The sequence below is a fragment of the Argopecten irradians genome, chromosome 2 (assembly GCF_041381155.1).
Source record: "Argopecten irradians isolate NY chromosome 2, Ai_NY, whole genome shotgun sequence".
Lineage (NCBI taxonomy): Eukaryota > Metazoa > Mollusca > Bivalvia > Pectinida > Pectinidae > Argopecten > Argopecten irradians.
In genome coordinates this window covers 71,570,031-71,595,547 of record NC_091135.1, presented here as the reverse complement: position 1 = coordinate 71,595,547, position 25,517 = coordinate 71,570,031, and the positions used below count along the sequence as shown (strand labels likewise).

The 25,517-nt window shown below is 35.7% G+C and overlaps 1 protein-coding gene across 1 annotated transcript; it reads left to right on the top strand.

Annotated features, from left to right (window-relative positions):
- The first annotated feature begins 10,235 nt into the window (after nt 1-10,235).
- LOC138316373 (small nuclear ribonucleoprotein Sm D1-like) lies at nt 10,236-23,891 on the top strand. The gene is made up of 4 exons (XM_069258075.1): nt 10,236-10,388; nt 17,390-17,466; nt 21,361-21,555; nt 23,261-23,891. Exons 1-4 carry the CDS (start codon nt 10,375-10,377, stop codon nt 23,350-23,352), a joined length of 378 nt encoding a protein of 125 aa, XP_069114176.1. The 5' UTR covers nt 10,236-10,374; the 3' UTR covers nt 23,353-23,891.
- The last annotated feature ends 1,626 nt before the right edge of the window (nt 23,892-25,517 follow it).

Genomic DNA, 25,517 nt, shown 5'->3' with positions numbered 1-25,517 from the left:
ACCAGATTCTGTGGATTCGTCACCGATGCCACACAGGTAGAACCGAGCTGATTTTCTCCGTTTTACTCCTACAAAGACGTCAGTTGGTGGACCACCGTGTTTTTGACGTTCGGTAAGTTCATTAGTATTGGTATATGCGTTGGTCTTCGTATAGTTATTTCGGTGCTCAAGTTTTTCGGGTGATTTTGATTTTAAATACATGGTTGGTGTGTATTCACGTCTTTCGTTCGCGTGCGTCTGTCTATTTTGTATCCCCGGTGTTGTGTTTACACTTTTATTAGCGGTACCGGTACCGTTACACGCACTTGAAACCGGTCTGTCAGTTAGTGAGCTATCTACGTTTCCTTGTTCTGCATGGTTGGCTGCGCTTTCCACTCGTACAGTCGTTTGTATCACTCGGTAATGTGAGTACGGTATCGGTGGGGCTGTGAACGGGCGGTATTCTGTCGACTTTCGGCGATTTCAAAACTGTCGCATACGTTGCAGAAGTTCCACTGTTCAAAATTGTATTTCGAAGGTCCATTATGATAACACAAAGATTTTCGTTTTCTTTTTTGATACTTTCAAGTTCATTTATTAATCTTTTCTCCGTAACTGTATTACACTTCAATGTCATTTCAATATTGTCTAGACGTTCTAACACTGTATGTAATGTTGGATTCGGAATTCTTGACGTGTTCAGGTTTACAGAAGAGTGGTTTTGTGAGGTACTTGGAGTAGTACTTTGAGCATTATTATCACATTGGAGCGATCTTAGAATTTCCTTTGGTCTGGTTTCATGGTCTAGAGCCTCATCTCTACCTTTAGTAAATACACTGTTTATTTCTGAATCGTCTCCACATATAAACATATTTATAATATGACAGTCTTTGGCATATTTCTCACTTTTGGAACTTGTTTGGGTAGACTTCCTCGAAATAAGGGTACGTTGCGGACAATTTGGAACAGTTTGTGCTCGTTTATACAGACATTATTTGGGATACCCATTGGAGGACATTATCATCATGCTTTGTTAAAGCCAGTAATCTGGGTATATAGGAATCTCTTGGCAAATGGTACAGGGTTTGGTCAAGTTCGTCTATAAACTGTTGATTCTGTATCTGACTTATATCAGGACATGATTGATCAGTGTTGGAAGTGTCCGCTTCTGTACGACTACTTGTGTTCGTGCTGGTGTTACGTAAACTGTACTCACCGCAATTTTCTTCGGAATGATCATAATTTCCAGATTGATTACTTGCATTGAACGTGTGAGGGTTTTGCATCGTTTCAGAGTTCACATTGGTGTACGATAGTCCGTCTAAATCCACACAATTCACACAATTGCTTGTAGAATCGGAGAGCTGATCATAGAATCGACTGTCTTCGGCCATGACCGGAAGTAAACCTGCATTTGTTGTTTACAGTTGTTCAGATTCGTGGACTTTTTCATCACTTATGCAAAATATGAAATACAGCAGTTTTCAGTATGTACTCCACATATAAAAAGAAATTTGTTAGTGGAATTACTTGTTTTACCTAAAATACTTGCTCAAGAATTATGTAAATTATTGATTTAGATATGGGTCAAGGGAGTAATATCAACGGTTGTTTTCCATACATTATAACACTGACATGACCGACCAACTTTGAAGGTTCCTGTTTATTTGTACCATGTGGATGCATGGTCTAATATGCAATGATACTAGACAAAATGTAATGTTTGTAGAATCTTATCAAAACCTATTTTTGTTTAGGGTAAACTATTAGTGTTTTCTGTATGTAAAGAGGGCTTAAATGTTAAAATTGCTATGTTCCAGAACAAATTTTAACATTTTGATTGCTCAATGATTTTCGTTCAATAAATTAATTCTCTCCTTATTAGCTTATATGTACTACAATAAATTTTAATTTCCACATACAATTAAATAAAATAAATTTGTATCCACCAGTGTCGCAAATGAGGCAGACATCACTCTTTAAAAATTTGTCATTTGTGTGCATTTCCCTATTTCCAATTTTTTTTCCTGTCGGTATTTTATTTTGTTGCTCAATTGACTGAACTATGAGACAGATTAGCTTTGACCTACCAGTTTGTAGTCAGTAACTTGAGGGAGTGGGGGGAGAGGTATGGGTGGGTGTGGGCGTTACACCATACCATCAGATAACACTATGGCTAGCCAGTGTTAATGAGGGACCTAAAGCGAGACTAATTCTCCTACTAAGTTTGTGGTTTCACACCCAGCCAAACCTGGTATAACAAATTACAAACCTCATCCGGATTTGACCAGTCTCTAGAATCAGACATGTAGGGGAAAGTAGTCAAATTTCGGACGGATTCAAATTTCGGACAGTAATTAAAAAATACTTAAAAACTCATAAAATAGTCCAGATATTTAATAAAAAGTCATTGTAACTGACCTATGCTTTACTTTCAAATTGGAAATTAACAAGATTGAAGAACAGATATGTGAGCATTATATTTTGTATTGTAAGTTTGAATGTGAATATGTGACTGCGACCTTTTCTGTGATTTAATATACAAAAATGAACTTGTCAAATGACGCAATATTGAACTCCATGTCAAACATGTCTTATTCAGTGTGTTCATTAAACTTTTTAGTTTTTTTGTTTGTTAAACACATCCTTTTTTTTGTATTTTGAGTAAAAAATAAACAATACAGTGGGAATTAACCATCACTATACCTATATAAAGTTTGGTGTCCGAAATTTGAACACCCATTACTAATATGAAAATTTCCTTATTTGGAACAGTCCAAATAATCAATAAATACTTAAATATTGTTCGATTTTCATAACATTTGTAAAGTTCTGAATGGATTTTAGTAATTCAGAGCTTTCCTTAGTTATAAAATCAATAAAAATGTAAAAGTAGTAACTAGGGTAACCAGTTATATCCTAGAAATAAAAGTGCAAGTAGACAAAGGAACATGTTTATCAGCTAAAGCCTTTAAGGGTACTTACACATTGAGCCCAAAATCTGGGTATATATGATGAAAGTTACAAAAGATATATATTATATTAACTAAACAAACTCAACAAACTTTTTATTTCAATGCATATACATTTGCTCACATGAAATTCATGATTATGTAACAATATACATGTTTTATATGAAAATCATACTTATTTTAATTGGTTTTTAATTGCTGTCCGAAATTTGAACACCCTATGTCCGAATTATGAACACACCTGTCTGAAATTCGAACAGTTATACATTGCTGATTACTTTGGCCTGGTATAACACAAATTTAGTATCTGTGTCGAGTTTCAAGTGATAAATGCAAGAAAAGAAAATTCTCTTTCTGCTCATACCTCAGTTATGGGGGTATGTGGATAGGTTTCAAGCATACAAAGGTTTTACAATTAAGGTGTCCGAAATTTGACTAGTCTCTAGAATCAGACATGTAGAGACAAAAACAATCAATCCAAATTTATGTGATTTTTACGGTAAAACTTGGTTTTACCAGTATTGGTATCGCAATTCCGGAACTAGCTTTTTACCCCCCCGGCTGGTGTCGTGAAGAATAAACTGAATAACCACACATTTGTGGTATATGTAGTTGTAATTTGCACCCAGATACAATATAAACTAGTTTAGAATCATTCTGTAAACTTATTCAGCAGCATCAATATCATTTTAAGTGGATTGCGAAGAAAATAAGAAAATATAGTGAACTGCATTTCATTAGTAACTTAATAATATTCCCGAGGCAATCAACAGGTACAAGTGGTGTCGTGGTAAGTCCTGAACTTTCTAAGCTGATGGCCCGGGTTCAACCCTTATCGTCGGCAGGTTAATTTTTTTTTTTATTTCATATTTTTATTTGTTGTTAATTCACCATGCTTGAAAATATTCTTTATTTTGTCTTTATATTTATTTTTGTTTTATTTTATTTTTATTTTCCAAAAGTTTATTCCAAACATAGACATGTATAGCATATACACTAAATTACGAACATCCCACTATTACGGCCACTTATTTTCAGTTCCGATTTTTTTTTTCTCTTCAGAAATACAATCACACCGCTATTCCGTTTTACGACCAATTTTAATAGTCCCAACGACCACTAAATTAACACTAATTGACCATTTGATTATGACCACAGGCACATGTGACTTCACACCTCGCTGTGCCTCACCTTCCCGCACGCAGCAACCCGTGAACAACTACCCGCAGGTACATCAGTCAGTCTTTTGTTTCCGTCGACCTAATTATCAGATTATCTACCTGTACTAGGAGAGTGTTAATCACCATCATTTGCATACTTGTGACTGGCAGTTGACGTGATCGAAACCACAAGTAATGCAACGTTCTTTCGATAGCTCTGGTGGCGAGATCGAACGATTTAGGCAGTTCTTTCTCATACGTGTAACGCCAATGGAATTAAAATTCTTTAATGTATGAGATATATTGATCTTATTTCAGATATTTATGAAGTACCGTACGTCAATCATCTCATTTCAATAGATGTGTCATCTATTTTGTTGCGGTAAACAATCGGTGTTTTGCATTAGTTAAAAGTACGCTTGACTATTGCACAGTAGTCTTTCAAACACTTTACCGATTGTGATCGTAAGTTATTATTTGACCAATCATTGCACATGGCGGGGGTAATTAAAATCGATTTACGTAAATATTAATAATAATTTACACAGATCAATACCAATTTTAAAACACATAGATTCTCATTTACCTCAGGTGATACTATGTGATAATTAAACCAGAGACATAGATAATTTAATAACTATCTAAATCTCTGATTAAACTAACGATATGTATTTGAATTATAATTAAAACATAATAGAAAGTAATGTCTAGAAAAAGTATTTTCATTTAGATTGTCAACAATTACTTCAGTGAAATTCAGTTTAAGATTTAAGTAAGCACACACCATTAACTTAATTTAAAGAAAAAAAAAATATGTCTATGCTCTAGAAATAAATGGTATAGTCATTATATGTCCCTAATTTATCAATCTTTAAAAAATATTTGTAAATTATTGGTTTTGATTAGATACGCATGCATTAAAATATGATATGATTAAGATTCTAATGGCCGACAAAACTAATTGATCAAATATAGTAATTTGCAAATTTATCTTAACCAAAATATATCAAACTGGTTTTTTCCCCACACGTACATGTACATACTCAGCATGCTATGTTATGTTTCTTATGTTTTTTATATAAATGTAATGTATATGTCATGTCAAGTTTATGTTGATGTCCCATGTATTTGTAAATGTGTTAAATGCAAAAAATTGAACAAAAAAAATAAAAAAAATATATATATAATATACATTTATATATACATGTATATTGCATTTTTCATAAAATTTCAATTTTGAAACAAAAATACAGTACATATATTATGTACCGGTCAGCTAGGATACAGAGTTTCTGTTCTTGATCGTCATGATCATAGAAGAAACCTGGTCCAACCTCAGAATTAAGACCACCTCGCTATTAAGACCACTTTTACTCGGACCACTGGGTGGTTTTAATAGATAGGTTTTAATGTAAATACTGTTATACATATTCTCAACACATGTTATATAATGTTTCTGACGTCCCTTGCTCATACACATTTTCATTTACAGCGGTTCGGAGCGGTAGGGAGCTGGGTTTTCGAGAAAAATATTTCAAAGATTAAAGGATAGATAACCACCCCATATATACATCTCTTCGTATCTGTAGCAGTGTGCAGCCAAGCGTGAAGGTGTGATACATTGATCATGACCACATCAAGTTTCTTTATTAGTTCTCTTTGACAAATACATTGTATAGAGAAACATAATATATAAATATCAATTTCAAAAATTTGACAAGTAGAAAATATGTACATATAAGGAAGGACAAATCATAAATTCTTTTGGAAAATATCAAAACAATAAGCAGTGATCTAGAGTTGGTTGGCTGTTCTATTGTTTAGAGGATTAAGTGTCATTTTATAACGAAATCTTATCGTTTGGTTGTTTATGCAAATGAAATGAAAATTGGAGGTGTTTAAAATATAAATGAAATTGTAATACATGTACGTACTATTCTGTACTAGGCAAATGTACTTATATAATTTGTAACACAATGTTTTTTCAGAGTAGATTATCATGTCAAAGTAAAATTGCTGAGTGAATCTGCTATAATATATATTGAAACCACTGAAGCTTATAATTTTCGTTACTGTAAAGGAAATTTTAGAAATATCAACCCATTTCAAATGATTCGACTGAACTAATTAAGTCTTCCCATCTTCTCTTCCCGGTAGGAGTATGTTATTTTTTCATTACATTGTACAGATCAATATGAAATATTTAATGTAAGTAGGAAACAAATTTGACATATTTCAGAGTCAGCCTAATTCAGGTATTCTCTGATAGCAGATAATAAAACCGTGATATTCCACAAAATTAGTACTAATCTGATAGATTTGTATCAATTCATCAAAACAGTAAAAAGTAAGCGTGTCACTATCCTTCATTAAATCATATACTACAATTATGTTTTTTCTTGAACCAAGCCTTATAAGAACAGTTTTTCTACCAATATTCATATTTCAAAGTAAATTATCATGTTCAAGCCTTATGAAAACAGTTTTGGAACCAATAGTCAAATTTCAAAGTAAATTATCATGTCAAAGTAAAATTTCTGAGTGAATTTGCGATCCGAATTTTGGACCTATCCTTGCTCCAAATTTTGCTGAACAACTTTCCATAATGTTTAATAAGAAGATATTTACAAATTGTAGTTAGAAAAGGACACTGATGACAATATCTGTCATTTAGGTAACTCGTGCCGTTACCGTTTGTTAGAATATATGTTGTAATGTACTACAAACTTGATAGACATAGAGAAAAAATATTAACATGTTTTGACAAAAAACATCCTTCGTGCCATTTACATGTCGTTTAGTTAATTAACTCAGGTTATTTAGTTCTTTAGTTAATATATATACATTCATGTACTTGAAACTTGATATAGCATATACCGGTAAACAGCTGATAGCTGACAGAGATTTTTTTTTTCTCTCTTTCCCTCTCTTTCCCCTCTTTCTCCCTGATATGTTGCCAAAGTAGTATTCGTGAAGTTATGAAGCATGAAAGTCATCCTTTATGACAATATACGTTAGTTATATATGTTACACGGTCTGACAACCATTAAATTTTGTACTTATAGATAGTATGGTGTTCTTAAACTTGCTAGATACATTTTTGTTAAAAAGGAAATCCTTGATGTCATTCATATTAGTCATTAAAGGTCAAATACGTGTACGGTATCGCTTAAACATTATATGAGATTTTATATAATATAATAACCAGTAAGTTTTTTCTTGATATCTGAAGAATGCCTGTTTAGTTTTTAACAAAAAAAAAATCAATTTAATTTGACATTACAAGTCACCATAATGCTGAAACTTTTCTTTATATAAACTTGACAAAATAAATACTTCCTCTTTGATTGAAGGTTCTGCACTGAAATGCATTATGTGTATTTAGAATAACTGGACCTGTACAAAATGTGAGAAAATAAATCAATGTGATAAATTATTACGACCAAATAAAAAACAATTATTTGTATTAGTTTTTCAGCCTTAGTTTAAGTCCTGTTTTCTTTGGATCGTTTTCCAATTTGCAGTTATACTGATAATATAACCATTGACTTATCAATCTTTAACACTCGAATCAACTCCTATCATCCAGAAGTTTTACCGCAGCAGTACTTTCAGTACTTTGATTTTTCTCAATATTCTAGAGAGTGGTGGCCAGTCTACACAAACATGTATACAGGTCATTTTTACGTTGTACAGCACGTGTACAGTCAGGGATGTAAGTTATATATGTTGTATAGCACGGGTACAGTCAGGGATGTAAGTTATATGTGTTGTATAGTACGGGTACAGTCAGGGATGTAAGTTATATATGTTGTATAGTACGGGTACAGTCAGGGATGTAAGTTATATATGTTGTATAGTACGGGTACAGTCAGGGATGTAAGTTATATATGTTGTATAGCACGGGTACAGTCAGGGATGTAAGTTATATACGTTGTAAAAAAACACGGGTACAGTCAGGGATGTAAGTTATATACGTTGTAAAACACGGGTACAGTCAGGGATGTAAGTTATATATGTTGTATAGAACGGGTACAGTCAGGAATGTAAGTTATATATGTCTTATAGCACGGGTACAGTCAGGGATGTAAGTTATATATGTTGTATAGAACGGGTACAGTCAGGGATGTAAGTTATATATGTTGTAAAACGCGGGTACAGTCAGGGATGTAAGTTATATATGTTGTGTAGAACGGGTACAGTCAGGGATGTAAGTTATATATGTTGTATAGCAAGGGTACAGTCAGGGATGTAAGTTATATACGTTGTAAAAAAACACGGGTACAGTCAGGGATGTAAGTTATATACGTTGTAAAACACGGGTACAGTCAGGGATGTAAGTTATATATGTTGTATAGAACGGGTACAGTCAGGGATGTAAGTTATATACGTTGTAAAACACGGGTACAGTCAGGGATGTAAGTTATATATGTTGTATAGAACGGGTACAGTCAGGGATGTAAGTTATATATGTTGTAAAACGCGGGTACAGTCAGGGATGTAAGTTATATACGTTGTAAAACACGGGTACAGTCAGGGATGTAAGTTATATACGTTGTATAGCACGGGTACAGTCAGGGATGTAAGTTATATATGTCTTATAGCACGGGTACAGTCAGGGATGTGAGTTATATATGTTGTACAGCACGGGTACAGTCAGGGATGTAAGTTATATACGTTGTAAAACACGGGTACAGTCAGGGATGTAAGTTATATATGTTGTATAGAACGGGTACAGTCAGGGATGTAAGTTATATGTGTTGTATAGCACGGGTACAGTCAGGGATGTAAGTTATATATGTTGTAAAACACGGGTACAGTCAGGGATGTAAGTTATATATGTTGTAAAACACGGGTACAGTCAGGGATGTAAGTTATATATGTTGTATAGAACGGGTACAGTCAGGGATGTAAGTTATATATGTTGTAAAAACACGGGTACAGTCAGGGATGTAAGTTATCGATGTTGTATAGAACGGGTACAGTCAGGGATATCAGTTGTATTATAAATGTTTTAAGTGACGGATACAGCCAGCATTGTTTTTTGTATATTTCATAACATTATTATATGCATGTAGTTTTCCTGCGACTGATACCGACAATGATGAATATCTGTACCTACCAAGTAGAAGAATCTAATCATTTTTTTTTCATCGTACATGTAGACTTGTACATTTATGTCAGATTCGCGTGAAAGTAGATGAAAAAATAAGTGTTATGCATTTTATTACATTCTACAATAGCTAATCCCTTTCTAAAAGCTCTATTTTAAAACAGGATGGACGATGCAGGCGTATTAGAGACAGATAATAAATCAAATACATTATGTGCGTTGTTATTCTGAGGTTCGAACGGACCGAATCATTTATAGATAACAGGCTATATATACATCCGGTACGATTACAGCCTTCCGGTACGTACGTGGACGGGTACAGTCAGGGATGTAGCTGACAGTCCCTGTTGAACAACACCGCGAGTCAGATGACGTTAAGGCGCATTCGATCTCGTTATCATTTGCTCGAACGAATTTGGAAATATGAATTGGATTAAGATGAGAGTTCTCTTCGGCTGATCAAACTTCATGCAGATCTTCACTAAAACACTTTTATTCAGGGCTGAAAGTCAAGGTCATTTATTGGTTACAACTTCAAAGCCCATGCATTACCTAGTTCTTAACTTACCTGGCAATGACGGTATTGTAAACTAAATATAGTGAAAAGCCCGCCAAATTGTCTATGACAATTTCTAGTTTATATGTTTTATTATTTTATTATACAGTATTAGAGTCCATAAAATAGTAAAGGCTAAGGATATGATGATAATCACAAATGTGACCATTTGAAAAGTACAAATGACTTTTTTTTAATTTATTGACGAATAAGTTAATTTTGGGCTCAAAATTTGTTTGAAAAAGAAATACTATCAGGCGCTCGCTGTCCATTTTGTTTGATAATCAAAAATGTGACAATTTGAAGAGTGCAAATAACATTTTTTTCAGTTTATTGACGAATAAATTAATTTTTAGCTCTGAATTTAATGAAAAAATACAACCACTGCACCAGGCGCTCGCCGTCCAATTTGTTTCCGGATTTCGCGCTGTTATTAGTGTGACCAAGCGAATCTGAATCGTGTACATGCGTACGCTTGGATTGCAAGTAGCCTAATTTAAAGCGTCCTGTTAACCAAATATTTTGAAGCGTATTTGAAACGCATTGTATGCGCCATTTTTGGAGATTTTACATGGTAAATCAATCCATGTAATCATGAATTTAGTGAGGTAAGTATGCATATTCTTGACATTTCATATTCAGAAGTATTGTTCAAATTTTGCAATCAGATGGTCATTTTTAACGTTTTTCAGTTAATTCATGTCGTAAACACCATTGTTATCGAGCCGGTACACTTTTGTTTACATTTTTGATGAACACAACAGCACAATTTTCATGAAGTTTTACTTCGTCAAGTATTGCTCCTAAGAAAACCCAACTCAACAGCGACATTATCCAGAGGGTTCCGTTGTTAATACTGTTGTCTTGATTTGTCTATTACAAGATTTTCAGAAACTTCGGACCGTATCAAATTTTTCAATCGAATTCAATGGACGTCTAATTTCCCCCTCGAGACGACTAGTTCTCCCCGAGTACCAATTCTTGTCATCGCTTGCGTATCTGTATGATTGTCACACAATTTCACGCCAATTATGTCATCTTCTGATAGGACGGACAGCATGGAAGATACTTCCATGCTGATATTCTGAAAACTCGTACAGTATGCGATTGCGAGAATTGGTTTTCGGCGAGAACTGGTCGCCTGTTATTACTCCCAACGTAAACATTTGCAACAATGTTAAGAGGTTAACACGACGAGATACATTTTAACATTTCGTCGTGTGACCTGTAACGAGCACGATCATCGATTCATGTTGCTGGGCCAAAGTTGATCAAAATGATGTAAAATGTATCAAAAGTCACATTTTTAGGTCACCTGAGACGAAGTTTCTAATCGCCTTTTGTCCGTCGTCGTGCGTCATCCGTCGTCCGTCGTATGTCCGTAAACAATTTACATTTTCGACTTCTTCTCCAAAACTGCTGAAGCAATTTCAATGAAATTTTGCACAAACCTTCTAAGGCATAAGGCCAATCAAAATTGTGAATTATATGGTCCCCACCCCCCAGGGGGCTGTGGTAGGGGCCAAAAGGGGTAAAATTGAGTGAAATTTCAAAAATCTTCTTCTCTACTCACAGATGTGGTAGAATCAAATACTCTCAAATACTCTTCACTAAAACTTCAAAAATCTTCTTCTGAAATTCTGGAAATGGTAGAAACAAATACTTTTCATAAATAGACAGGTCTTAAGGTCCTTTACAAAAATTGTGAATTATATGACCCTGGGGTCTCCTGTTTCCCTTTGGGGGAGGGGGTCAAGTTTACTATAGTTTATATAGGGAAAACACATTTATGAGCATTTTTTGCTCAATTTTCATTGGAAACAAGTCAAACTTGGTTAGAATTATTAGCCTAAGATAGCATTTTAATATCATATCCATAATGGTCCAAGCCGACCCCCTGGGGGCAGTGGGGGGGGGGGGGCTAAAAAAGGGTCAAATAGGCTAAAACTTCAAAAATCTTCTAAAATTCTGGATATAGTAGAATCAAATAATTATAGATGGAAAGGTCTTCAGGTGTTTTATAAAAACTGAATTATATGATCTTGGGGTCTCACATTACCCCCTGGGGAGGGGTCAAGTTTACTTAAGTTTATATAGGAAAAACATGTTTGTGAACATTATTTGCCCAATTTTCGTAGGAAATTAGTCAAACTTGATTAGAATTATTAGCCGAAGATAAAGCATTTTCACATCCATATCCGTCCTCGATGACCCCCTGGGGGACCAGAGGGGCAGGACCAACCAGGGTCAAATTGATTAAAATTTCAAAAATACCTCGAAGTTCACAGGTTTGATGGAAGCAAATACTCTTCATAGTCTAAAAGGGTCAAATTTATAAATCACTGACCAACTTCAAGGCCCAGCATATATATAGTGTTTATATGTCTTTAATTTGTTTCATTATTTGTTTCATTATATATTCTAACTCGGGTGACCGTTAAGGCCCATGGGCCTCTTAAGCTTGTTATTTATATGTTGTCACTTACCTTTTTGGGTTTACATATCATAAATACATTGCAAGACATTTCCAATAAATTAGTCCAAGAAGCTATGATAAAATGCATTTCTTATTCACCGTATTTTCACCGCCATTTTTTATTAGCCCACCATCATCAGATGGTGGGCTATTCAAATCGCTTTTTGTCCGTGGTCCATCGTCCGTCCTTCGTCCGTCCGTCTCCGTCCTCCGTTAACAATTCTTGTTATCACTATTTCTCAGAAAGTACCAAAGGGATCTGTCTCAAAATTCATATAAAGGTTCCCCTAGGGCCCTAGTTGTGCATATTGCATTTTGGGACGGATCAGTCAACAAGATGGCGGCCAGGCAGCCATCTTGGATTTTGATAGTTAAAGTTTGTTATCGCTATTTCTCATCGCTATTTCTCAGAAAATACTGAAGAGGGATCTGTCTCAAATTTCATATGTAGGTTCCCCTACGGACGTAGTTGCGCATAGTGCGTTTTGGAACCGATCGGTGAACAAGATGGCCGCCAGGCAGCCATTTTGGATTTTGATGCCTAAGTTTGTTATCACTATTTCTCAGAAAGTACTGAAGGGATCTGTCTCAAATTTCATATGTAGGTTGTAGGTCCCCTACGGACCTAGTTGTGCATATTGCGTTTTGGAACCGATCGGTGAACAAGATGGCCGCCAGGCAGCCATTTTGGATTTTGATGCCTAAGTTTGTTATCACTATTTCTCAGAAAGTACTGAAGGGATCTGTCTCAAATTTCATATGTAGGTTCCACTACGGACCTAGTTGTGCATATTGCGTTTTGGGACCGATCGGTGAACAAGATGGCCGCCAGGCAGCCATTTTGGATTTTGATGCCTAAGTTTGTTATCACTATTTCTCAGAAAGTTATGAAGGGATCTGTCTCAAATTTCGTGTGCAGGTTCCCCTAGGTCCCTAGTTGTGCATATTGCATTTTGAGACCAATTGGCCAACAAGATGGCCTCCCGGCAACCATCTTGGATTTTGATAGTTAAAGTTTGTTACCGCTATTTCTCAGAAAGTAATAAAGGGATATGTCTCAAATTTTATGTGCATGTTCCCCTAGAGGTCTTGTTGTGCATACAGCATTTTCGGACTGATCGATGAACAAGATGGCCGACAGGCCGCCATCTTGGATTTTGATAGTTGAAATTTGTTACCGCTATTTCTTAGAAAGTACTGAAAGGATCTGTCTCAAATTGTATTTGAAGGTTCCTCTAGGTCCCTAGTTGTGCATATTGCATATTGGGACCGATCGGTGAACAAGATGGCCGCTAGGCAGCCATCTTGGATTTTGATAGCTAATATAAAGTTTGTTATCGCTGTTTCTCAGAAAATGCTTAAGGGATCTGTCTCAAATTTCATATGTAGGTTCCCCCACGGACTGTGTGCATATTGCATTTTCGGCTGATTGGTGAACAAGATGGCAGCCAGGCAGCCATCTTGGATTATGATATCTAAAGTTGGTTATCGCTGTTTCTCAGAAAGTACTGAAGGGATCTGTCTCAAATTTCATATGTAGGTTCCCCCACAGATCCAAGTTGTGCATATTGCGTTTTGGGACCGATCGGTGAACGAGATGGCCGCCAGGCAGCCATCTTGGATTTTGATATTTAAAGATGGTTATCGCTATTTCTCAGAAAATACTGAAAAGATCTGTCTCAAATTTCATATGTAGGTTCCCCTAGAGACCTAGTTGTGCATATTGCCTTTTGGGACCGACCGATCAACAAGATGGCCGCCAGGCAGCCATCTTGGATTTTGATATTTAAAGTTTGTTATAGCTATTTCTCAGAAAGTATTGAATGTATCATTCTCAAATTTCACATGTAGGATCCCCTAGGGCCCTAGATGTGCATATTGCGATTTGGGAATGTTCATCATCAAGATGACGCCAAGGAACCATCTTGGATTTTGTTAGTTGAAGTTTGTTACTGCTATTTCTCAGAAAGTACTGAAGGGATCTGTCTCAAATTTTATGTGTAGTATATGTTTGAAAAAGTTTAAAAAGTAGAGAAAAGATCCATCTTTCCATTGTCAGACATAGATCATTCTTTGGTGGGCGCCAAGATCACTCTGGGATCTCTTGTTTGAATAGGAATATTGAGGTTTTATGAAGTAAGCCTCATTTCCATTATGCGTTTCGCTAAATTTAAATTTTGTGTTGTGTGTTAACCATAGCAGCCATAATGTTTTAGTGACAGTAGAATTGAGAACATCAATTTGCATACGATTTAACATGGATTTAACAAAATATGTGTGGTGTCATACAAAAATATTTGCAGGAATGGATTAATATATAATCAACATGTAAGTCAATCAGTAATCGTTTATATATCTTGCCATTTTAATTGTCTTAGATCTGTTTAAACCCAGCAACAAATAACCAGGCGCTGCCAGCAACATGGTGGACATAAGGATCTCGTATGAGGTCGCATATCCACCCAATGTAATCAGGTGGAATAAGACCTCATACAAGTGTAGGAGTAGTCACTTGCCAGTAATTCCTATTGTGATTCGTCCTCGAGACTCTTTTTATATTCGGATGTTTGATAGATGTCTCTCGTCGGAATCCCTACTTGAGCCTTCTAAACTTTATTCTGGAAAATCAAGTCAGGTTGTCCTTTGAGCAGCCAATTTGAAAGTCCCTCGCTGTCACATGAGCACTATAGTGCATTCGAGATATTAATGCCTATTACACTGAATAGAATAAGGAAATAAAGATAATGAATTTTATTGAAACAGACTATGGCGGTCACATGACAGCGAGGGACTTTCAAAATTGCTGCTCAAAGTAGCGATCGAACATCTATCGAACGTCTGTATATAAGGCCAGACTTAAAATAATGTTGGTTTGCCCTTTTCTGATCTGGAATTTTAAGAATGGGTCGGTAGGTAGGAAAATTATTTTATTTTATTTTGCAAAACTCAAACTTATATAGTTTTGACTCAATTACCACAAATTGTCCCATCATTGTCAAAACATAGATTTATCACTGGATGTCACAACAATTGAAAATGCCCATTGCTTTGTCTGTGTGTAGAACAATCAAATCACATGCAATTGTTATGACGTCATAAACAGCTGTGACTCACACTACACATAATGTGTCAATACAAGTACAAGACGTATAAGAAAAATAATCAAACATGGGCGTTTTGTCTGGGCAGGGTTAGCATATTGAACGATACCCTCGGGAAAGAGTCTTTTTAAATATTTTCTGGACCATCGTACATCAACCCAATTTAAAAAAAAAAATCCATATCTCCGACGGTGGACTTCTATTTTTGACCCTTGATCCCAATATTCTGACATTCGACCATGTTACATCAGACTACCAAAACGTTTGAAGATCCATGGAATGATTCAACTTTTACCGTATTTGACCGCAAAGAAGACCCCTCCCGCAAATACGACCCCCCACCTATTTTGACACATTTTCAGACTTAGGGGGGATGTCTGCAAATAAGACCCCCCCACCTATTTTTCAGTTTACTGGATGATGGATTTGAGCAATGGAGTAATTAAAAATATCACCAAAATGACTTTGTATCGGAAATTCTTTTTGTTTGTTTTATTGGCATAGAAAAATCACGTTGTAAATAACTGTGTGTGTGCTTGTTATTTTTGTCATTTAATTCAAGTTAATTCACGGGTGATTTAATTTAATTATCAATAACTACGAATTGTGGATAGTGCTCATATTTACTTGGAGGTTATTTTCAACAAAATACGCCGATATATGTTTCCATGAACACTTCATATCGGCATGGTCAACACGTTTTAGTGTTCGTACGGCTTGTCATTTTTTACATGAATCGGCAAAGATATTCGTCATTGATGCAGATCGTTTGTGCAGTCGTGGATTCTAACTCATTACAATCATTACCTAAAACATCTACTTAAGGCATTTACAGTTTCAAATATGTTTATTTGTGAACGTAACGTACCTGTAGTTCACGATCAGTTGGAGAAACCATGCTTTACTCTTCGGCCGCCATGTTTTGTTTACGCAGTCAGTATAATATGATTAGCCGCAAAGTTTCATATTTTACTCTGGAAACAAAAATACTTGCTACGACGTTTTAATGCAGTTAATACTTGGATTAATATCTGAAATATTATCAAACTATCGTCGTATCAATAGCAATACCGATCAAATTCCCAAACACCCGGTGTGAAAATGTGAAAGTATGGCTTCAACCCGGCGCCATTTTCCTACACATGTGTGTACATTGTTACAAACAACTGCATCAGTGCATGTCGGCACGTTGAAGTTAAATCACGATCGTTTGCTCATTTGGCTGAGACAAATGTATGTAAATTTGAATTTGAATAATTTGAAATAAGGTGAAACAAAAATTTATACCGCAATTCATCAAAGGTTTTCACACGGCGCTGGAAAGTACACGACAATAAAAAAAATTTCACCAGAATATTTCAATAAAATTTTTTGAGTCAGGCCGATTTTCATGGGTCGGTCGGAGGAGGGCAAACAAACAATATTTTAATTTAGGCCTAAAAGAGTCTCGAGGAGGAATCTCTATATAGGGATTAGCCTACCAGTACTGTATAGTATTGGAAGTTGAATGTTGACTAGACTATAACAGGTCGGGGGGGGGGTGTCCTAATTCCACTATTATCAGGTTGGGAAAAACCACTAACTTTCGTGTAATATATGCAAACTGGAGCAATAGGAGTTGATAGCTAAATCGTCGTAATTATCAGAGTTTGACTTGTTCTTACTCCTGTTTCAACGAGCCCATTTGTGTTATTTAACTCGTATTCAGTGAGTTTTAGGCAAATTTCTGAATCCGTCATGTACATCATTACAAAGTTTGTTTAGGAAAATCCACATTTTTCTGCCTGCACAAGCGAACTTGATATGTTTAGGCTCTGTGGCAATGAGTCGGAATGTCCCCTCTTGGGTTTTCAGTTGTTTGGAAAGACCTGGAAACATTGGGCATTTTTTATTAGTGGATATTTTACATATTAAAGGATATATATATGCTCTATCATTCAGCAAAATTTAGTACTTTATGACGATAATTTTTTTTCCCAATTTCATTTTGATGCTGCCTCTTTTATTTAACTAGTTTTTGGTTTATTTTCAGATTTTTGATGAAACTCAGTCATGAAACAGTGACAATAGAGCTGAAAAATGGAACCCAAGTCCATGGCACCATAACGGGTATGAGTTATTGGAAGACATGAATATAAAACCCTGTTTCTCTCATACCTACTGGTCTGGGGTAATACACATTTCGCTTGAGGCAGTATTGCATGGCTACCCATTCAATATAGCCTCTTGACTTCATATACAGTAATAAAACCTCTATAACTCGAACAGCAGGGGACCATATCAATAATTCGAGGAATACAGGGTATTCGACTTATCCGAGGTTGGTCATGATTGACCGTTGACAGTCAAAATGTCCGGTCTCCCTAAGACAAACAATACATTGCAATGACATTTTAATTACCGTAATTTCAGCATTTTGGATTTTTTATGAAAGTGTTTTTGATAGCAATATCAAGTTGAAAAAAATATGTATTACATAAAATGAGGGTTTGAAAATACTGACGACAAAGTAAATCAAATGTAGACGATCGTCAAACGTGGTACCATATTGGTTAAAACAGGCAATGTGTACAATTTCGATAATTTAATTAACAAAAATCATTTAACACATCTACAAAATAAATACACACTATAAAGTTATTAACCAGCATAGTTACGAACAAACAACGATACCTATGTCTACCTTGTAAAAGCGTTAGGTTACACGTGTTCACTAAGAAAGTTACGAAAATACAATATGGGGGGAAAGATACGGAACGCACTGATAAAATCGAACATGTGATTTGTACTTAGCACTATCAAATTTTGGTATCGTTTATGTCTTTTGGAAAAAGAACACAGAAATTAAAAAAAAATATTGAACTTATACAGGAAGTCGGACGTCAGCGATTTCTTCCAACTCTTTTGTCATTTCACAATGCGTACTTTCTATTTAACACGAATCAACATCTTCCGTATTTTCGTATTTAAGCGAAGATTATTACGAGAGAGACATTGATTATTTAATGCCTTTTCTGAAATATTCAAATAAAGTTTGCATCGACTGGCGATCGTGAAGGTAGGTAATACTGACACTGTTAATCCATTAATTACCGAAAGACTTGATACGACACTTGTATAAACACAGGTCGTGACGGTCGGTGCAGTCAGGTGTGACACAGGTAAACAATTATCAAGGGCCGAACACCTGTTGGACGAATGCATGGGTACATACTATGTATTTGCTGAAACAGTGATATATTTCTGTTTGAGGAATAAGGGGTATTCGACGAATAGCTGTTCGAGCTATCCAGGGTTTTGTTACATAGATTATATAGGGACACGGTCGGGACCGTACGACCAGTTCGACGAATAGGGGGTATTCGAGGAATCCGGGTTCGAGTTAGAGGGGTTTTACTGTATGTATATAGCATAAAGAAAATTACTACTTTTTTTTATGTACAATTTTTAGTATTTTTACATATTTTTTTTTTCAGAAACAAAGCTGGATTTGCTTTTAAGGATACAACAAAAGGATTTTAATAAAAAAATACGCAATTTTCATGTATGAATAATGGACTTGCATTTGCGTTTTTTTTTTTTTTGCACATTTATTTCAAAATGGCTGAAAATCATAGTAGTAAAATAGCAATAAAACGTCAAGGTATGAGAGAAAAGTACTCTTTCATATATATATGTGGATATGAGAGATAGGGATATTCTACCCTTGGGGTAAAACCCTTGATAAGCCTCATGTTATTCTGTTTTGCTGACCCTCGGGTAGAATATCCCTATCCTTCATATCCACATATTTGAAAGAGTCTTATAGTATCTCATGTTTATATATTCCACACACTGTATATATGGAATTTTGGGCAAGAATTAACATGTAATGTCGTCTGTATGGATGTGTACATAGCACACTTGATTGGGAAATGTTTATACTTTAAAACTATCGCTTCAGAGTTTCTTTTAAAGGTCATTTTCTAATGTAATTTCAACAAATCTAATGACATATACATGCAAAATTTATCGACGTGGAATGAGTATTCATTAAGCCTTTACCACATGCAAACTAGTAGACTGCATCACCAGGCTTCCATGAGGAAAGTATACAATGTTCAACACAAACATTGTTGCAACATCTGTCAAGTGGCACTTAATGAAGTTTTCAGTCTGGATTGATAATACGTTTTTAAAGTTGGATTTATTTACTTTTATGTTTATTTTTGAGAAACGTTTTGGTAATAAAGTTGCTTCAAAATGAATCAAACTACACAGTGATGCTATCATTTCCAAATATTATTTGATATGAGGATTTCAAAAATTATTAAAAACATTTACAGGTCAGAAAATGGTTGAATTTCTCTGTCGTAATTTGTACAAATTACTTGAAACATCGTAAACAAACTAATATACATCTGAATCATGGCTCAGTCAATATATTTGCTCTGAAAAACACTGTTATTTCTGCTTTGTCCGTGCCGGTTCACGACCTGTTCGCCGCTACTTTCACTTTCTATCGTTCCCAGTAGTGTGTTTGTTGTGGGATGTTTGTACATTATTTGCTGTTGAAAAATGCACGAAAATAATCTATGAACTTTAAATGAAGTATATTAAAGGTTTATTGAAGTTTTGACAACAAGTTTCTAACAAAATTATCAACACTCACAGCTGTGAACTCGCCAGTCCATTCCAACACGACGTCAGGTAATGGCGATAGTACGGGGCCTCGCCGTTCTTCATGACCGTCAGATTTTCGATCGGTCAAATTGAATAAAACATCCTCTAAATCATTGTCAGATTATATGCTTTTAGGTCTGTGATATTTAAATATCATGACATTGTACTTATAATTACAAATATCTGCCGTAATATCAACAACAGAAGCCATGATGGCGTCCCCGGTAACATGAGTGAAGCAGTGAACACATGTGTGATTTTCTCGGTTAATTTATTCAGAGTTTTATATAGTAACACTGTGCCGATTTTTGATTGGTTAGAAATTTGGTCATGTCTATAATTAGATTGTAAAGTCTGAACAAAGGTGGCGCTTTTATCACATGATACGAAGCTAACAAAACATTGATAGTCAAAATGGCGTCCAGAGTCGCTTGCATTGAGATCGTGTACGGGCGTCCAGAGGCGCTTACATTGATAATGAGATGGTGCAGGGGCGTCCAAAGTCGCTTACATGGGGCAAGGGGTGAAGGCGTCCAAAGGCGCTTACATGTGGTAAAGGCTTAACTGATTTTGCCACAATAATGCCAAAATAAACAAAGAATGTTGCATATACAGCAAAAATATATCTATAGATGCATGCATGCACTTTTTTCAAACCAGAATCAATTGTGATTAATGGAAATCTATGAAATATAGTAACCGTGATGTCTTAGATAAAACTAGAAGACAACCATAGGAATACCGGCTCAGATTCAGTACAGTGAATTAGCGTATTATCATGAAGAAACTTCAAATATTCAATAATATCCATGCAGTTGTTTTGTCACAAGTTTTGGAAAATGGTGGTAGGTAATAAAGTCATGTGTTCATTACTTATATAAACTGCATGTATATTACAGCAGGTATTAATTCATCCATCTTACATACAAAACTTGATCATTATATTGCACACCATCTCTACACATATGCCCCCATAGTGCAATGTGCCGAGTGTAAACAAAATGGCATCATGTCAGCTGTTGTAAAGGACGGTTGTCCCATCTGATGACAAACTACAGATCTGTTACATTTACACATAGATCTAAATGTATTTCAAAATTTTCATCATTGAACAAATACAATGCGAAATTCATGAAGATTTCTGAGTGAACCAAATTGCCTAATGTGTATCGAGATCTGCATCGTTTTCATATTGAACCACAATATATCGGAATACTGATAATAACGTGCACCAATAATACACAGCACTTGCACATGTATTAATCTATTGTTTAAAATTGTACACATATTAATCTATTGTTTAAAATTGTACACATATTAATCTATTGTTTAAAATTGCAGGAGTGGACATCAGTATGAACACCCATTTAAAGGCTGTGAAAATGACACTAAAGAACAAAGACCCAGTACAGATAGATTCTCTGAGTATCCGTGGAAACAACGTGCGATACTTCATACTCCCCGACAGTCTGCCCTTAGACACACTCCTCATTGATGACACACCTAAGACAAAGGCCAAGAAGAGCAGGGATGCTGGTAAGGCAGCAATAAATGTAGAGGAGAATCCCTGTTTGGAAATTATTGATATTCAATATTTTGTATTGATGGAATATTCAATATTTCGTATTGGTGGAATATTTCATTTCTGATGAATCTTTCAGGGAAATCTTTTTCTGATTTTTGATAAAATTTTGGTATAAATTTGTCTTTTCAATCAAAATTGTGAATTATGTGGTCCCCACCACGCCACAAGGGGGCTGTGGGAGGGGCCAAAAGAGGTAAAATTGACTAAAATCTTAAAAATCACCTTCTCTACTCACAGATGTGGGAGAATCAAATACTTTTCATAGAAGGAAAGGTTTTAAGGTCCTTTACAAAAATTGTGAATAATATGACCCTGGGATCTCGCCTTTCCCCCTGGGGAGGGGGTAGTTTACTGTAGTTTATATAGGAAAAACACATTTATCAGCATTTTTTGCTCAATTTTCAAAGGAATTGAGTAAAACTTGGTTTGAATTATTAGCCTGAGATAGCATTTTAACATCACATCCATATTGGTCCTGACCGACCCCCTTGGGGCAGATGGGCTTGGCCAAAAAGGGTCAAATAAGCTTAAACTTCAAAAATCTTCTAAAATTCTGGAAATGGTAGAATCAAATACTCTTTATAGATGGAAAGGTTTAAGGCGTTTTATAAGAATTGTGAATTTTATGACCCTGGGGTTTCACCTTTCCCCCTGGGGAAGGGGCCAAGTTTACATTAGTGTATAAAGGACAAACACATTCATGAACATTATTTGCTCAATTTTCATAGATATAGCATTTTAACCTCCATATCGGTCCTTGCTGACCCCCTGGGGAACCAGAGGAGCGGGGCCAAACAGGGTCAAAATGACTAAAATTTCAAAAAATCTTCTGAGTTAATAGGTTTGATGGAAGCAATTACTTTTCATAGATTAAAAGGACAATTCAGTCTAAGAGAACATTAAAATCTGTACAAATATTGGGGAAAACCCCTGTTCTAATGGAAATTAGATCAGTCGGTTTTACTGTGATATGCCAGAAAAGCCCATGGTGGTGATATGTTCAAACTCGCTCGCTATCCGCCATTACACATTGTGGTCGAACATCTTGTATGCCGAACCCTGTCCCTTGCTCGTAGAGTAGTGCAACTTTTGTCTAGAACTGATCAAATCGCTCTGACAGTAGTGTGTTTACCTTATTAGGTGAATTATCTTGCCTAAAAATCATTTCATCACCTCCTTAGTGGTTATGTAGTTCATTTGTTTAACGTGCGTGACTTTGGCTAGGGTATGGGTACAGCGTCCATATTTTTTTTGTTTTTTGTACCTGCTTAATCGTATTGATCAAAGATTTGTAATTACAACGGTATCAATTAAAATACTAAACATTAATGTGGAATTTGTCAATATTTTGTGTTATATGTTTCATAAGAAATGTAGAACAATACATTTATGCCATAGTTTGCTTCTTGGTTATGTAAAAGAATTAACCTGAGTGAATTGTCTCTTTAAAAAGTCAAATTTATGAAATTACTGACCGATTTCAAGAGTCGGTATATAGTATTTGTTTCATTCTATACCAGAACTCGGGTGACCGTTAAGACCCATGGGCCTCTTGTTTCACTTTGTTTCTCATTGTTTTGTCCTGTGTAGATGTTTGTTCGTATTTCACCTCATTAGTTTAGAAGATATATAATATTATAATCTTTGTTAATTCAGGTGGCATGAGCCGAGGACGTGGTCGTGGCCGTGGAGGTGGCCGTGGTAGGGGAGGCGGTGGCCGTGGAGGCCGAGGACGTGGTCGCAGGTAGACAACGGCATTCCATCACTTCATCGCAATATCTGTTGTATGTGATCTCTGTGGAGAATGGACTTTATTTTCTCTTCAGGAAAATGTGTGTGAAGGTGCTACTAGTCTGGAGAAGGTCTGAACACGTATCTAGCAGAACAGTCGTTTCTATCCAGGCTGGTTTGTGAGTTAATGATCATTCTAATCGTGGGATCAATGTCCATGGTATTAAAACTAACTGGACGAAATTTTGAATAAAGAATCAAAGGAAAAATTGCAGCACAGACATTTGCAACACCAGTTTTGGGAACATCCGTCTTTAACAGACTCAGAGAGCAGTTACCTGATTCTTTGATTGCAATTCGACAGAAGAAAATTGGAAGTGGTTTTGATATGACCAGTATTTTTTATATGACCCGTAGTTTTTACTGTGACTTCTGAAATCCCTGGTTCAATACAGACTGCAAGTGAATTCATTTTTTAGCATATTACACATTTCATGTTTTCATTACATCTTCATTTTATGTCATTGTTTCATAATAATAAATTGTAGAAATTTCAGACTGGACTTGAAGTTTAGTTTTTAGTGGATATTGATGTCAGATAAAGAAGATTAAAGTTCCGTACCTACAACATATTTATCTAGTCGATAGTTTGCTCTGAAAAGTACAGCGCCGTTACAATAAGCGTACATAATTATGAGGGTCAGTCTAGTAGGTGGTTCCGTTGATTGGTAGCTAGTCAGTTTGCATGGTAGCTAGCTAGTTTGCATGGTAGCTAGCTTGCCAATGACATTCAACAAGCTGTGTAAGCGTGTGGCTATCTTTGGCTGTCGCTTAAATGTAGGGGCGAGGCTAAACAGTTGAAAACATCTGTCGGCAATTTCCAAGATCAGAAACGTGTACTGTACCAGTAGGCAGTATATTTACATAAGATGATCGGCATCGTAATTAGGGCTGCAACGATACACCAGTACTCCGATACGATACGTATCATGATACATGCCTCTCGATTCGATTATTTTCGATACGATACTTCTGTTTTGTGCCATCTTGCGTTTTTAAGAGTTTTTTTTACATCTGGATTTTAAAATGTACAACTAAAGCATTAATAAATCTAGCTACCAATCATGCCTAAAAGAGACCTTTTTATGTTGATGTAAACAAACATAAATTTCTCAAATTATTAAAAAAAGGTAAAAAAAATAATAATAAATAAAGAAAAGACAGATAAATAACAATTGATGACTTGAGTAGAAGTATATATGTGACGGCGACTGCGAAAATGGGTACAGATGCGGCAAGCCTCATTCTGAGAAAAAGCCGTCTAAAATCACGAGACATTTTGCTGTATTTTTCTGTGACGTGATCGAAGACTTTTTATTATTTTTTCACGCAATATATCGACTAGTCTAGCAACACATAAGCTTGGACATCTAACTGTAACATAAAATAATAATATTAATAATAAGTTCATATATTTGTATACTTAAATATTTCTAAAGCAATAATATACTTATTTAAATCAGAGATTTAGATAGTATATTTAAATATCTCTTTAAATTGATTGAACAGGGTTCAAAATTATAAATAATTATCATTTTATTGTGACCTTGTTCTCAAAACAACTAGCTATATGCCTAAAATACTAAGAAAAAATCTTTTGACTAACTCTTACTAATTAAATTATTACATTTAATTATATATTGAAGAGAAAAAAAAATATCTGTGTTCATAAAATTTCAATACAAATTGTTTTTATTAGCTCACCTGGTCCGAAGGACCAAGGTGAGCTTATGCCATACCGTGGCGTCCGGCGTCCGTCGTCCGTCGTCCGTCGTCCGTCGTCCGTCGTCCGTCGTCCGTCCGTCCCGTCCGTCAACAATCGACTTCTTCTCCATAACCGCTGGTCGGATTTCAACAAAATTTGGCTAGTAGCATCCTTATGGGCTACTAACTGAAAATTGTACAAATGATGGGGCTGACCCCCCAGGGGCCTGAGGGGCGGGGCCAAAAGGGGTCAATTTGGCTATTTCCATATAAACGACTTCTTCTCTGAAACCAAGCATGGGATAGCACCCATAATGCAATGGTAGCATCCTTATAGGGTGGGGATTCAAAATTGTACAAATGATGGGGCTGACCCCCCGGGGGCCTGAGGGGCGGGGTCAAATGGGGTCCATTTGGC

What these genes read in the sequence shown, in the direction of transcription:
- LOC138316373 (XM_069258075.1), top strand. An exon ending in AGTCCATGGCACCATAACGG is followed by an intron (nt 17,467 to 21,360) that starts GTATGAGTTATT and finishes TTAAAATTGCAG; the next exon opens with GAGTGGACATCAGTATGAAC. An exon ending in CAAGAAGAGCAGGGATGCTG is followed by an intron (nt 21,556 to 23,260) that starts GTAAGGCAGCAA and finishes TTGTTAATTCAG; the next exon opens with GTGGCATGAGCCGAGGACGT.